The sequence below is a fragment of the Lynx rufus genome, unplaced genomic scaffold, assembly GCF_022079265.1.
Source record: "Lynx rufus isolate CCGP_SWC_20201006 ecotype Redwood Valley unplaced genomic scaffold, mLynRuf1.p SCAF_23, whole genome shotgun sequence".
NCBI lineage: Eukaryota > Metazoa > Chordata > Mammalia > Carnivora > Felidae > Lynx > Lynx rufus.
This window is the reverse complement of record NW_025814838.1, coordinates 7,364,093-7,380,684: the sequence shown is the minus strand read 5'-3', so window position 1 is coordinate 7,380,684 and position 16,592 is coordinate 7,364,093. Positions and strand designations below refer to the sequence as shown.

At 40.5% G+C, this 16,592-nt stretch overlaps 1 protein-coding gene across 1 annotated transcript in view; it reads left to right on the top strand.

The window, feature by feature from the left end:
• LOC124517958 (transmembrane protein 180-like) overlaps positions 1–12,632 on the top strand; it is a 35,771-nt gene extending 23,139 nt beyond the window's left edge. The window contains 1 exon segment of the mRNA XM_047087726.1: positions 12,500–12,632. Within this exon segment, the coding sequence (XP_046943682.1) occupies positions 12,500–12,632 (133 nt within the window).
• Positions 12,633–16,592: the final 3,960 nt, after the last annotated feature.

The following is a 16,592-nucleotide window of genomic DNA, read 5'->3' as shown; positions in this document are numbered from 1 at the left end:
TGTTTACTTATTTTTTTGAGAGAGAGAGAGAGAGAGAGAGAGAGAGCAAGCCAAGGAGGGTCAGAGAGAGAAGGGGAGAGAAACCCAAAGCAGGCTCCGCACTGTCAGTGCACAGCCCAAGGTGGAGCTGAAAGTCACGAACTGTGAGATCATGACCTGAACCAAAACCAAGAGTCAGATGCTTAACTGACTGAGCCACCCAGGCATCCATAGGATTTATTTTTTAAAGTTTTTCTTATAGGGGCGTCTGGGTGCCTCAGTCAGTTGAATGTCCGACTTTGGCTCAGGACATGATCTCACGGTTCATGAGTTTAAACCCCACATTGGGCTCTGTGCTGACAGCTTGGAGCCTGGAGCCTGCTTCAGATTCTGTGTCTCCTTCTCTCTCTGTCCCTCCCCCACTCATGCTCTGCCTGTCTGTCTCTGTCTCTCTCAAAAATAAATAAACATTAAAAAAAAGTATTAAAGGGGCGCCTGGGTGGCGCAGTCGGTTAAGCGTCCGACTTCAGCCAGGTCACGATCTCGCGGTCCGTGAGTTCGAGCCCCGCGTCGGGCTCTGGGCTGATGGCTCGGAGCCTGGAGCCTGTTTCCGATTCTGTGTCTCCCTCTCTCTCTCTGCCCCTCCCCCGTTCATGCTCTGTCTCTCTCCGTCCCAAAAATAAATAAAAACGTTGAAAAAAAAATAAAAAAAAAAGTATTAAAGTTTTTCTTACACCCCCCCCATTTTATTATGAACACTTTAATTTTCAAATATACAAAAAAAGTTGAAAAAGATGTATAGGGAAGATTCATATATTCACCAGCTAGATTCACTATTTATTTGTACCTATATTTGTTTTATCACGTATATTTTTTAAAAGTTTTATTTATTTATTTTGAGAGAGAGAGAGAGCAAGGGAGGGGCAGAGAGAGAGGGAGAGAGAATCCCAAGCAAGGCTTTGTGCTGCCAGCACAGAGCCTAACATGGGGCTCAGTCCCCTGAACCATGAGATCCTGACCTAAGCTGAAATCAAGAGTCGGCCACTCAACCGACTGAGCCACTCAGGTGCCCCCTCACAACTTTTTATTATGAAAAATCTCAAACGCACAAAAAAGTTAAAAAAAAAAAAAACAGAGAAAATCCATACACCCACTCCTTAGATTCAACAGTTGTTAACATTTTGTCGTATCCGCTTTATCTGTATCTATGTGCATGTGTGTGTTTTGTTCTCTATTTTAAGGTTAAGTTGCAGATAGTGGCACTTCCTACATCTTATAATTCATATATCTCTTCTAGTTTAGTATATATCTCTTAGAAATAAAAGCATTCTGACTGGAGAGGTTTGATCTGAGTAACGACCTAAACAGCATCCCTCTGGCTACTGTGTTGAAAATAGGCTGGATGGGGGAAAGGAGAAAGACATGGAAACCTGTATTCCGTAACATATGGTATGTCACGCTGATGGCAGCTGGAGGGAGGTGAGGCTGGAAAGGAAATCAGGGGCTGACTAAAGGATCTGTATGCTAGATTTAGATGTTCTTAATCTTATACATCTGGGTTTCCCAAATATGATGACTTTTTTGTCTTTTGTTGTATGATTACTCTCTGTACTATTATTTGCTAAATATTTTTTCTTTAATTATGAACATAAAAAAATCTTACATGCCTTAAACAAGTTAGACACAAAATAATTCATTTCATGGGTTTCATTCTTTGCTAACACAAAACACTTAACCATTAGAATAAAAAGAACAATTGTGTAATATCTGAAAATTGTCATATGTACTACCAGGAATACAGATGCTGTCCTTTGAGAAAGACTGCTATAGATAAAGGAAATCATTGGAAGTTTTTAAGCTGGGACAGACATAATCTGAATTTTGTTGAGAACATTTTGGCAGTTGTATAAAACAAGGATTCGAGAGGGACAAAAATGATAACTTTGTTACTTGTTGCCTATTGTGTACCAAGTGCTTTGGATACAAAAGTAAATGAAACAGGTTGCTGCCACTAAGGAGCCTACAATCTAGTCAGGGAGACATGAGGATAATTTCAGCACAGAGTGGTAGTTACTATAGTTAGAAGTATATACAAGATATAATGGTGACTAAAAGGTGGGTATGATCGACACTGCCTTGGAAACCAAGTCCAGGAAGGTAGCACAGAGGAAAAGCTGCTTCAGCTGGGTTTCAATGGAGGTGTTAATAGTGTAAACAGAGATTGGAGGTAGCGAGGGAAGAGTAATGGTACGTGCAAAGCACGGACATGTAAAATGACAGCGTATTCGTTCAACAAACATTTACCAAACACTATAAATCAGGTTATATATAAGCCCTAAAGCACAAAAAGACGAAAGATGAAGCCCCCTCCCTGAATAAGCTCAACGTCGATTACAGTGAAAATCACAAGGCTACGTGTTAGGTATTATTGATTGATGTAAGTATGCTGTGTGAGTACACCTAGCTAAGCATGCAATTCAGACTGGGTAGCAAAGAAGCGATCTCTCAGATGAATTTTGACAACGTAAAAGGAGTCTGCAAGTACAGAGAGGCATGAGATCATGTGACATGGCTGGAAGAACCGCAAAGAGTTTAGAAAGGCTTGAGAAGTGTGGATTTGATCTTAAAAGGAATGGAATATTATTATTATTAAGCCAAGGAGTCATAATATCAGATTTGCTTTTGAAAACATCACCCTGAAGTGTACATAATGGTTCGAAGGGAGGTTAGCAGAATTGCAAAGAACAGTTTGAAGGCCAATGAACTGCTTTTATATGAGAAATGCTGGTGTGGGCCTGGACTAAAGCAATGTAACATGGAAGGCAAGGAAGTGATTGACATGAAAGGGATTGAGGAATTAGAATCAACAGCACTTGGTGACACTTGTTATAGAGGCATGACTCACAACTGGGTGATTGTGTGTTGAGAAATGAGTTGAGTATACACAGGAATTGAATGTGGACTGTTCTGGATGGCATTTCTTCTATAGAATTTGAAGGAACTCTCTCTTAATCTCAGCTTCTACATCTACTAAGTGAATGTTTTCCACCTGCACTGGGGAAGTTGCTTGAAATCCAGGTTAACATCAAAAATCTCAAGCAATGTTGTGGAAGAAAACCATGGTGGTTGAAAGGGAAGAGGAACAGAATCTGGGGTACAAAGAACTCAAAGTTCATTTGTTGATAGATGTAAGAGCAATGCAGGAAGAAGGGGTGCATTTAACCTGTCTCTAAATTTTCCTTGAGAATAGAGGCCCTAAAGTAATGTTCCTCAACCTTGTTGAACATTAGAATCACTTCGGGCTTGAAAAAGTTCTGATGTCCAGGCCATACCCTAGACCTGTTAAATCGGAATCTCTGGGGGTGAGGTCCAGGCATCAGTATTATTTATTTATTTATTTATTTATTAAATTTAAAAAAATGTTTATTTTTGAGAGACAGAGAGACAGAGTGCAAGTGGGGGAGGGACAGAGAGAGAGGGAGACACAGAATCTGAAGCAGGCTGCAGGCTCTGAGCTGTTAGCACAGAGCCCAAAATGGGGCTTGAACTCACCATCCATGAGATCGTGACCTGAGCCGAAGTGGGACACTTAACTGACTGAGCCACCCAGGTGCCCCCATCAGTATTTTTTAAAGGTCACTAGCTTATTCTATTGGGCAGCCAATGTGGAGAACCTAGAGATTTACTTCCTTGGAAACAGAGGCTCTAGAGACTAATTCTTGTCGATTTGGGCATAGATACATTGACAATCAGACACGCTGGCAAACTAGTCTCATGGTCCAGTAAGCATTTTTAGAGGTATAAACTTATTTAGGGCACTTAAAGATCATTTATCTTTGTGTGATAACGTAACATTTGACATCTGGTGGCCTTACGCAGCTAATGCTAATCTGAAAGTGTCTGACTGAAGTCCAGAGGCCAACTGCACACTGAACAGGATATGGTTAGGTGATCAGAGAGTGCTTGGAGATTCACGTAGGATGAATTTAGCAAATGTCTATTTGAAATAAATTTCATGCTTGTAAGGGAGTCTTCTAATACCTGACTAATATTTTACTGTCACAGTATGCAGAACTGTATGGTTCAAGGGTATTATTCTTGCCCCTGCCATTTTTGAAAGATGGTCTGTGATTTCTTGATATAGTTAGAGAAATGTTGGTTCTAAGGCGCATGTTATTTCATCAAGTTTGATAGATCTATTTTCTTCTTATTGACCTATGGATATACTACTCAGTAGCCTGTAAGTATAATGATCAGTTTATTGTTAATGGAAATTCATAAATGGGGTACTTGGGCAAAAAAACCAATGTGTAATATCTCCTAATTATAGGGTATAAGGTACTTCATGTGATAATATTAGAAACTGATTCTCTTATTTTATGCACGTAGCTTCTATTAAAAGTGCAACAAAGTCCACACTTTTCACAAAAAAGTGACAATGAAATTATAGTATATTATAGAAAACAACGGCTATTCCTTCTATTTGGACAGTTAAGCATGCTTTGCATTCTTTTGTCTGCAAACATTTGTGGAGTATCTACCAGGTGTTAGCACTGAGCTGGGACCTGAGATACAGAGTTGTAAGGCATGATGCTTTCTGCCCTTGGGAACTCACATGGCATTAGTGCAGGAGGCAGACCAGAAGGTGTGGTACAACGAGTTAAGTCCAAGGTTGAGATAAGCCCAGAGTGCGAGAGGAACACCAGCTGGGCACTCGGCTGCTTATTACGGGACACAGAGCACAGCACTGACTCCGTGTGGTAGCACTGTCTTACAGCCCTGGCCCAATTCTTGCTGCTTGAGAAGACATTCTGGAATGGAAAGATGCATTTCCCCAGTAGTCCAAATCTGCCAGTTTATTTGTTGAGTTACACTGTCATCTGTGGATACTCTGCCAGAAACCAAAACAAAATCCATTACTTAAAAAATAGTCTTCTAGATCACTCTGCTACATAGCCATATGTTGAAAAATTGTTTTAAATTTATGTTTATTTGTTTTTGAGAGAGAGAGAGAGAGAGAGAGAGAGAGAGAGACAGAGTGCAAGTGGGGAAGGGGCAGAGACAGAGAGGGAGACACAGAACCTGAAGCAGGCTCCAGGTTGCTGACAGCACAGAACCAGACGCAGGGCTTGAACTCAGGACCACGAGATCATGACCTGAGCTGCAGTCCGATGCCTAAATGACTGAGCCACCCAGGTGCCCCTAACCAAGTATGTTTTTAAATACTGTAAGTGCAGCTTTCCCTTTGCTTCTCTTTTGTCTGAAGGCCTCATAATACTTCAAAAATTACACTTACAATAAAAGTTTAGAAAGTGGTTTTTCTCTCAATGACATAGTAAACAATACTGTCTTAAACTCCAGCAAAGGAGCAGATCGGAAAATGAATTGCTTCAGAGTGAATAAAAAGTAACCTCAAGGCTTTGTCTTTTAAACAATGAAAATATTCTTAGTGTTTAATTTTATGTAGCTAATCATTAAAATCAGTTTTAAAGCTGTTTTTGGAAAACAAGTGCTTTCTGTAGTGATTTACTATAGCAACAGCCTGGAAATTTCCAGGCAAGGACTCTCTTCTGCTTGTTTAATGAATTCTGTTTCACATTAGGACAAAATTGGTGGGTTTATTCAGTATTAAATATTAGGTTACCTAGACTAGAAATGAGCTAGTCTTATGTATTATACTTGGTGCTGGTGGATTTTGTTCTTTCAAGCTGTCAATTCAATAAGCATGCTGTTGATTCTGAAATACTTATTGTAAATTCCTTGATTAACGTCTTTTTCTAAAGTTTTATTTATTTATTCTGAGCGAGGGGAGGGGCAGAGAGAGAGGGAGAGAGACAGAATCCCAAGCAGGCCCTGCACTGTGAGTGTAGAGCCCGATGAGGGGCTTGAACTCATAAACCTTGAGATCATGACCTGAGCCAAAGTTGGACGCTTAACTGACTGAGCCACCGAGGCGCCCCTTTTTGATTAATGTTTTTACATATTCTTGACCTAGTAAGCCATTGAAGCATAGTGCCTTGAATAGGAAACACAAACAACCATTTCTCTGAAAAGTGCATATAGCTTTCTATAACGATCCCTGGAAGAGCAAGAAACAGTAGTTAGGACACTCCATGTATTCAGAGCCTCAAACTGTAAGATAGGACTTCCCCTCCCACATCACCGGGAAGATAAGATTAAAAACGTATAGGGGCACCTAGGTGGCTCAGTAGGTTGAGCATCTGACTTCGGCTCAGGTCATGGTCTCACGGCTTGTGAGGTCAAGCCCCACGACAGGCTCTGTGCTGACAGCTCGGAGCCTGGAGCCTGCTTCTGCTTCTGCTTCTGTGTCTCCCTCCCTCTCTGCTCCTCCCCTGCTCACATGCTCTCTCTCAAAAATAAATAAAGATTAAAAACAAAATTTTTTTTAATGTATACAAAATAGGGGTGCCTGGGTGGCTCAGTCGGTTAAGTGTCCAACTTCGGCTCAGGTTGTGATCTCACGGTTTGTGGGTTTGAGCCCCACGTCACGCTCTGTGCTGACAGCTCGGAGTCTGGAACCTGCTTCGATTCTGTGTCTCCCTCTCTCTCTGCCCCTTCCCCTGCTCACTCTCCATCTCTCTCTCTCCAAAAATAAACATTAAAAATTTTTTAAATGTATATAAAATATTATAGCTGCAAAGAAGTGTGTACATATAAGCATATACATTTGTTGAGATTGCTAGAATTTGGGATAATCACTTTTTAACAATGTTCCATGCTAAGTCCATTTGCCAAGTATCATGAACATGAGCACTTGTAACATTCTAAATGAAGAGCATTTGGCCCAAAAGATTATGATTTTAGCTAAATCAGTTTCCTAATGATGTGTCTGAAATGGGGCTGTGATGGGAGATTTTGTTGAGGAAACTCTATCCACAAGTTCACAGGACAATGATAATATATAGCCTGTGTTTTACCACCACAGAATTATCAACGATTTTGATTTCTTTCCCATTGCCTGCTTCTTTTCCTCTGTATATGAGTTATAATGTTGCCATTTGCAACAATATGGGTGGAACTAGAATGTATTATGCTAAGGGACATAAGTCAGTCAGAGAAAGACAAATATCATACGATTTCATTCATATGTGGAATTTAAAAAACAAAGCAGATGAACATAGGGGAAGGGAATGAAAAATAAAATAAGATAAAAACAGAGAAGGATGCAAAACATAAAAGCCTTAAATATAGTGAACAACCTGAGGGTTGCTGTACGAGAAGTGGGGGGATGGGCTAAATGGGTGATGGGTATTAAGGCACTTGTGATGAGCACTGGGTTTTATATGTAAGTGATGAATCACTGGATTCTAGTCCTGAAATAACACTACACTATATGTTAACTAACTTGAATTTAAGTTAAAAAAAAAAAAGTTATGTTCCATTGCAAAGGGACCACCTGAGGACAAGATTATGTCCAAAAGAGGAGATCATCAACTTCAGGGTTTTTTTGTTTGTTTGCTTGTTTTTTGTTTCTTGTTTTTTTCCAATAAATATTATACTGCTGCTTTTTCCTAGTCTTTTTTTTAATGTTTATTTATTTTTGAGAAAGAGAGAGGGTGGGGGGCATGCATGCAAGCAGGGGGAGAAGCAGAGAGAGGGACAGAGGATCTGAAGTGGGCTCTGCACTGACAGCACTGAGCCCGAAGTGGGGCTCAAACTCATGAACTGTGAGATCATGATGTGAGCCGAAGTCAGATGCTCAACCAACTGAGCCACCCAGGTGCCCCTCTAGTTAGTCTTTATAGGTGGAAACATTAACAATAACCCCCGGTGCCTGGGGGCTCAGTCGGTTAAGCATCTGGCTCTTGGTTTCAGCTCAGGTCATGATCTCATGGTTCTTGAGTTCAAGCCCCATGTTGGGCTCTATGCTGACAGTGGAGAGCCTGCTTGGGATTCTCTATCTCTTCCTCTGTCCCTGCCCCTCCCTCTCTCTCAAAATAAAAAAATAAACTTAAAAATAAAAACCCAAAAAACAATAGCCCCAACCTCTGGCAAAGAAGTGTAGAGATTTAGACCCTTACCATTCCACATTGGCAATGTGATCGTATTAAGGTGTTAGTGTTCTTGACATTTGTTATAGGCCATTGCCTTTCATTCAGACCTTATGAATTCATTTCCACAGAAAGTGTATGACTTTATTCTTTAAAAATGTTTTTTTCTTCTAAACTCATATTATAAATTCCATTTTCTCCTGGAGAGATTTTTAGTTCAGATTTAGATAAGAAGCCCAGCTCCAAGCTGTGGAACTTTGGGAAATTTTGTTTTTAATTTTTTAAAGTTTATTTATTTATTTTGAGAAAGAGAGTGAGCAGGGGAGGTGCAGAGAGAGAGAATTCCAAGCAAGCTCCATGCTGATAGCACGGAGCCCGATGAGGGCTTGAATTCATGAACCGTGGGATCATGACCTGAGCTGAAAGCAAGAGTTGGGTGCTTAATTGGCTGAGCCACCCAGGCACCCCGAACTTTGGGCAATTTAATTAACCTAGGTAAGCCTTAGTATCTTCAGGGTTATTGTGAAAATTTGTAGCAGTGACAAAAAAGTGTCAAACAGGACCAGGCACATATAAGCCTGCAATACATGAGATGCCATCATTATTCTTACAAGGGTCTCATCAGGCTGACCCTAGAAAGGAGAAGTTCCCTTTCTAGAGGTAGCAAAGAGGGACTCAAAATTTGAGGGACTCAAATTTTCCCATCCCTAGTTCAAAAGTATCTGTACTGGCACAAAACAATATTATTGTTTAGCAGGTGTAAGCTAAGACAAGAAAATGAAGAAAAAGATACCAAACAGCAATATTTTAGAATGTTATAACCCGCAGGTGGGTACTTCTTTTGAAAGCAGAACATTATGAGAGCATAGGAGGTGCAAAAATTTTTCCATAAGAGGTGCAATTGCTGTTATTATAAAGTAACATTAAAGATATTTTTTGCCTCCACTATAATATATATACATTTTGTTGATGGTAAGGATCGGTGTTGATTTACTCTATAGGGCAAGCACCTCAAACAGTAAGTGTGCAATAAATATTTATTAAGTGAACAAAACTATAAGCAAGGCTTAGGAATTATTTTTCTACCAGAGATTCATTAAAAAATGTAAAGGTTGGAATTGACATTCTGAAAGCATAAAAGCCTGACTGGTCAATAGATCCAATCATATCCAGGTAGAGTGAACATAATGTGAAAGAGGAAAAGAAATTCTCTAAATCCTGGGCATCTTTTCCAGATTAGAATGACATTTTAAGAGAAAGAGAAGAAATCTTAAGAAAGGAGCAGAAAGACCAGAGAGACTTTTGAAGAGCATCAAATAATTCAATCAAGTGGTAGGGAAATGACCTTTGCTCTGGCCGCTGGAAACATTAACATGGTTGCAGCTTCAGTAATAACAATGTTCTTGCCTGCAAGAACTCGGTCTTAAACCACAACATGGTAGTTCTCAGCTTGCTTTACTCATCCTGTTCATCCCCCTGCCTTTCCTTGAACTTTCAGCCTAAGGCTCTCTCTCTGCAGTATTGTTGGCGTGCTCACAATTTGCCTCTGCAGATTACCACAGGTGTTCCCCATGCCCTCACTCACTGTGAAAAAAAGAGAAAAAGTTCTGTCCTGGAGAGCGAATATCTCCCAGAGGGAACCCTTGGAAGCTGGAATCCAATTTCTTGATGTTTCCGAAACTGGAATCTGTTATAACTAGAAAATGTCGGAGGATAATAGGCTCCTGCTGCTAACCAAACACTCAGATAAGACGCACAGAAGAGCCTCGGCCAAGCAGAAACCAGTCTTTTCATAAAACACTGGGCTTCTGAGCACACATTGTACTAATTCCGTGACTAGCAGCTCACCGTCATGGCTCTGTGGTTCTTTTCCCCTTTAAAGGTCTTGATTAGGCCAATTCCTTTCTTCTTTGTGTTTGAGAAATGTGTGATTGAGGCTGCTTCACACTGGAACTTGGGTTTCCATTACCTCTTTGGCATCTCGTACACATTGTCGGTCCAGTTCTCTCATCTGGTCTTGTGGTTCCAATCAGTGAACCAAGGCGGTGAGAGAAGCATCATGCTTGTGTGCACCTACGTCTTGTTCAAAAGTACCAACCATGACCTTGTCTTCCCATTCTTGAAATCTGTGCTCAGCTGTTTCAAACTTGTCCTTGTTAGTAATGGCCAGTTAGAAATCACTGAATCTTTCCCGATAATGGTTAGAGGTTGCCAATTTATGGTAATTCGGACATACGTGCCAATGGGAAAGGTACATTATTCAAGTCACTTTGGCTGTAAGTGACAGAAACCGAGTGCAGGCTAGCTTACATTAAAAAAAAAAAAAACTTGCCAGCTCCTGTAATGAAGTCAGGCAGAGATGGATCTGGGTAGCTGAACAGGTGATGATAGGAACCTGTTTTTCTGACTTTCCTTCTGTATTGAGTCCAGTCTTTTACCACATGGCTGCAAGATAACTCCAAGCTTACTTGGGCCCAACAACCCAAGATCCTAAAGGAAACACTTAACGTTTGTCCCATTAGCCCAGCAGAAGTCCCCCAGTGGACCTTGAAAAGCTTTATGAGTCACATGCCCATCCCTGAGTCAGTAGTTGTAGCCTGAGGTTGGAGTTCTCAGACTAGGTCTGGGCATGTACTTGATCTTGGGGTTGGGAGTTGGGCAGTCAGATAGGAAAGGAAGAGCAGAGAGGATTTTTCTTAAAGGAAAGAATGCAGGGAAGATACAACACCACATGCCCCCAAATGAGTTTTTTCCATAGATAGTTTGTGTGGAGCAGAAGTGACATCATGTATCAGTGGCACCCTTGGTGCCTCTGTTACTTCCAGAGGCTATAGTAGATATGTGTTGATGGCCCAGCCTGTGACCCAAGCCTCTGTGTTTGTCTCAGAGCCCAGAAACTAGCAGCACAAGAGCAATGGATTGGGTAGGTCATTACCAATCACTTCTTGGACCAAGCAGGACCTGAGGTGAAGGGTGGTCTTGTGGAGCACTGATCGGAAGGTGTGGCCATTCCTAACAAATGCAGTCCAGTCCAGAGCACCAAGGACATTCCCAGCTATGGCTTTTGGAGGAGGAGGTAGTGATAGTTGGAGGTTTTGCACATGATTCTAGGTGCAGGCCTTCTAGCTAATGCCTACTTACCCTTCAGATCTCAGCTCAAATACTGCCTCCCCAGGGGAGCCTCCTCTGGACTCCACTTGCCAAGAGTAGGCCAGCCCCTCTGGCTATGTGCTGCCATCTAATACCTTGTGTTTTTCCATCACAGCACTTAATGGAGTGATCTTTTAAATAATTTTTTTAATATTTATTTTTGAGAGAGAGAGAGAGAGAAAGAGAGAGAGAGGTGAAGCATGAGAGGGGAAGGGGCAGAGAGAGAAGGAGACACAGAATCCAAAGCAGGCTCCAGGCTCTGAGCTGTCAGCACAGAGCCCAACGCGGGGCTCGAACTCACGGACCTCGAGATCATGACCTGAGCCGAAGTCGGACACTTAGCCGACCGAGCCACCCAGGTGCCCCCTTAATGCAGTGATCCTAGTCACCATATGTAAATCACTCTTATCTGTGATTGCTTGATTAAGATCTGCCTTCTGCACCAAGAGGTGAGCTCCTTGAGGGTGGGAACTCTGTCAGTTTTGCCTGCCATTGAATACCCAGTACTTGGTCCAGTGCCAACACATTTAATAATCACACAGTGCCTTTTTTTTTTTTTTTTAAGATGAATGAATGATACCTAGTTTCTGGGAATAGCAGCTAATTTTAGTATGAAAATGTAATAAACTGCCTCTTCTTCTTCCTAAACTATCAGATATTTTTGATCTTTTCCGTTAGTTCCTCACTTGGCTGAGGGGATGAGGTGATATTTTAGATAGCCTAGGTGACCAGAAAGAAGCTGAAGACTGGATAATCAGTCCCCAAATAATCAGGAGCCCTCTTTTAATGTATGTGATTTAAATGAAGGAAAAAAAAAAAAAAAGATCTACCAGGAGCATAATGAAGAACCACAGGGACCTGGGAGCTTAGTGTAAGTTCTTGGCAGAAAACCAGGACCTGCTACTCCTGAATGTAACTATTAACTGTAGTTTCTTTTTGTAACCTCTAGTTGTGTTGAATGGAAGTAAGTTTAGTGATAAAAATGAATGCCAAATTCCCACCACTTTGTTTAAAACACGTTGGAGGGTAATTTCAAGACCGAAGCATCATGAGCGTGTACGTGTGCCTCACCTCCACCCTCTGTCTTCCCATGTACTGTGAATGATCCTTCAGGATAAGCTGTATGACTTCCCATCAGGCATTAGCATCACCCATTTACATGTCAGCCTCCTCTGGTATGGGCAACTGGAAGGTAGGGATTATTCAATTATTTGGGACAAAAATCCAGATTATTTGATAAAATTTCTATTACTTTTTGAAAGCAAAACTTTTCTGAAGCCTTTTGTTATATATCTTTGAATTAAGAAGAGATATCGCTAGAGAAGCTAATTATGTTTTAAATCTTTTTTTTTCCCTAGTACAATTTTCGATCTTCATGATGCTATGTTTAATTTGATTTGCCTGGTCCCCCTGGGCATTGCAGTAATTCAGATTCTGGTTTGGAGTCCATTCTCAATGAGGAACAAGACAGACTACACAGGGGCTCTTTAAGGCCAATGCTTGGCTAGCATGGGATTCAAACAAATCTTCAGTTGTTTATTCTTACAGAGATTACATTCTACCAGAAGGCAAAACTGTATTTTATAACCCCTAATTTGTTTAGAAAACAAAACAGATGAAACAAATACAACATGTTTTAGGGCGTTTTGACTACCGTAATAAACTAATAAGAAAGTTAAATATGAGTTCAGGCCTCTCTGTTGGCTGTTTCCAAGTGGTCTTGTGGCCTGGTCGCAACTGTTCTTCTTCACCCCTGAACTGCTATGTGATTTCCTTCAGTTTCCAGAGTCCGCCTGATTGTGCATGCCACTTTCCTTCATTTTTATTTTATTATTATTTTTTTAAGTAGGCATCATGCCCAGCGTGGAGCCCAAGGTGGGGACTTTACCTCATGACCCTGAGATCAAGATCTGAGCTGAGATCAAGAGTTAGATGCTTAACTGACTGGGCCGCCCAGTCTCCCCCTACTTCCTTTTATTTTAAGCCTCATACTGATGCTTCAACAGATTATATCAGTGAAGACATATATTTTTTTTTTTCCTTTTCGTTAAGTAATGCTGCATCACCATCATCTGTAGATTACCCTGTGACTGATAGTGGTCACATTTGGTAGATTCCAGGGCCAATATAAGAGAACCCATATAACCCAGATTTATGTGGCTGGATTGGTCATAGAACTTTTGGTTATGAAGGAATAGGAATTCAACTTCAGCTGTCTTAAATAAAGAGAGGTTCCTTGTAAGGATACAGTAGGGAAATTCATAGGCATCGTGGACAGGGAATAAAATAGAGTTGAATCATACAAGGACTGGAGTGAGAAAGGCAGGGCCTGAGGTAGCTTTCTCTGCCTCTGACATCTTTATTTCATGGTTCTCTCTCTCTCAAACACACATACTCTCAACCTTTCAGATCAGTTGCTCATCTTCATCTAACTGACTCAGACTCTGTGTGCCTATTATATTCTCTCTCTCTTTTATTTATTATTTTTAATGTTTATTTGTGACAGAGAAAGAGAGACAGAGCATGAGCAGGGAAGGGGCAGAGAGACAGGGAGACACAGGATCTGAAGCAGGCTCCAAGCCCCGAGCTGTCAGTGCACAGCCCGACACGGAGCTTGAACCCATGAACTGTGAGATCATGACCTGAGCCGAAGTTGGATGCTTAACCAACTGAGCCACCTAGGTGCCTCCCTCTCTCTCTCTTTTTAAAGTTTTATTTATTTATTTATTTATTTATTTATTTATTTATTTATTTATTTATAAGTAATTTCTATATCCAATGTGGGGCTCAAACTCACAACACTGAGATCAAGAGTTGCATACTCTTCTGACTGAGCCAGCCTGTTAGATTCTCCTACCCAAGAATGGTCATTGCTCAGCATGACACATTGTTTACACTGGTGAACTGAAAATACTTAACAACTGGCTCTCTGAAAAAAAAATGTATGCATATATATGCATATATAACTTTATTATATATTTTACTGATAAAAAGGATGTATAGCATATGACTTAAAAATAATAATACCTACTCTTTATTGTAAATTTCATACACCTATAATGTCAGTGTGACTTGTTATTTCTTAAAAATTCCACTCATAAGGTTTTATAATTCATAGCAATAATCATGAAATCAAGACTACGAATAAATGCTTGATTAGTATTCAATTCAACAAAGAAGTCACTTATGTCATAGGCCAAGGAGTATAGTTACAATCTAAATGTTATTTTATATTTTTGTTTATAATAACCAGTAAGAAACAATAAAGACATACTTCAGAACTTTACTCAGTCATTAATGATGTGAGTAACTTCTCTGAATAACCTAATGATAATTTTCAATACTGGAAAGAATATGTCCTCAATTCCCTGTGTTTTCACAGTGTCACAGATATAGAGATGACAGTTTGGAGTTTCAGCTGCATGGTTAACATTTTCTTTATTACTTTCTTAAGTCTAGACCAGAGGTTGGCACACCTCTTTTGGCCTATGAACCAAATCCAACATGTGGTGTCTTTTTATACTGTCTGAGATCTAAGAATAATTTTTGTATTTTGAAAGACTTGTCAAACAAATAATTGTTGTGTGACAGGAACTGTATGTGACTCAGAAGACAAAAATATTATCTGGCTCTTTATAGAAAAAGTTTGCCAACCCCTGGTCTAGACAATCAACAAAACAAAACAATACTATATACTGTTTTCCATGGCATAAATACATCCACTATAGCTAATTTCAGGCTGTAAATGTGATATTACTGAACACAGATTTAGGGGGAGAGATGATCAGTATCATGCCATTATAAAATTAAAAAACAAAACACATAATCGTAACACCATATGCACATACTGTATCACCATACAGATATGGCAGGTATTAATAACATTAAAAGCATAAATAACAGTAAAATGTAGCAACTAGAAAGTAATGTTTTGAGTACTTATCACTTTTGTTTTTAATATCATTTAATCATAAACTTAAGTATATTAATTTTTAATAATTTCTGTGTTTAAATTTTTTTCAGTGTGTATTTATTTTGGAGAGAGAGACAGAGTGTGAGTAGGGGAGGGGCAGAGAGAGAGGGAGACACATAATCCGAAGCAGGCCCAGGCTCTGACCTGTCAGCACAGAGCCCAACGCGGGGCTCAAACCAAGAACTGTGAGATCATGACCTGAGCCAAAGTCGGGCACTTAACTGACTGAGCCACCAAAGCACCCCCCCCCCGCTTTTTATTTACTTTATTTTTTTAACAATTGCTGTGTTTAAAACCCAGCCTGAGAAATTCCTGAAAAGTTGATAATGGCTTTTTTTTTTTCAACGTTTTTTATTTATTTTTGGGACAGAGAGAGACAGAGCATGAACGGGGGAGGGGCAGAGAGAGAGGGAGACACAGAATCGGAAACAGGCTCCAGGCTCCGAGCCATCAGCCCAGAGCCCGACGCGGGGCTCGAACCCACGGACCGCGAGATCGTGACCTGGCTGAAGCCGGACGCTTAACCGACTGCGCCACCCAGGCGCCCCGATAATGGCTTTTACCAGCCAGGATGAGCAGGCTCCAGCCTACCACGGGGTGTACATCATAATAGTACTCAATGGGTTGCCACTTGGTCTGTTGGTGGGTATGTTCAGTAAGAATTGGAAGCAGTGTAGGTAGAGTAGACCTGATTCATATTCTGAGTTCTCTGATCCAAGCCAGGGTGTTGCAGTAAGAGAATACAAAATGGTGTATTTCCTGCATTTTTTTCATTTCGCTTTTCCTGAAATCAGCAAAGTTCTTTCCAAGCCTAGAGATAAGGACAACTAGGGATGGGGATATGACTGTATTATCTTTCAGAATGGTCTATTAATCATAAATCCACACTCAATCCTGAAGGGAGAGCTAAAGGTGGTGAAGAAGTTTGAACTTGCGCAAACTTTAATGTTTATTTTTGAGAGAGAGAGAGAGACACACACACAGAGCACAAGTGGGGGAGGGACAGAGAGAGAGACACACACACACACAGAATCCAAAGCAGGTTCCAGGCTCTGAGCTGACAACAGAGCCCAATGTGGGGCTTGAACCCATGAACCACGAGATCATGATCTGAGCTGAAGTCAAACACTCAACCGGCTGAGCCACCCAGGCACCCTAAACTTGTGCAAACTTTAATATGCAGAGTGTCCCATGAGGAAAGAGTCAGTGAACTTGAAGATATGTCAGTAGAAATTACTCAAGCTGAAACACAAAGAGAGTGAGAATCAAAAAGAATAGAGCACCCAAGAGACTTGAGACAATATATAATAGTCAAATGTACATTTTAATGGAATTCTTCCCACTCCAAAAGAGAACAGAACAGGTTAGAAAAAATATTTGAAAAGACGATAGCCAAGAATTTTCAAAAAAATAATGAAAGACATCAAACCCAGAAGTTCAAGATCCAAGTAGCTCAGAGAACCAGGAAAATACCACGA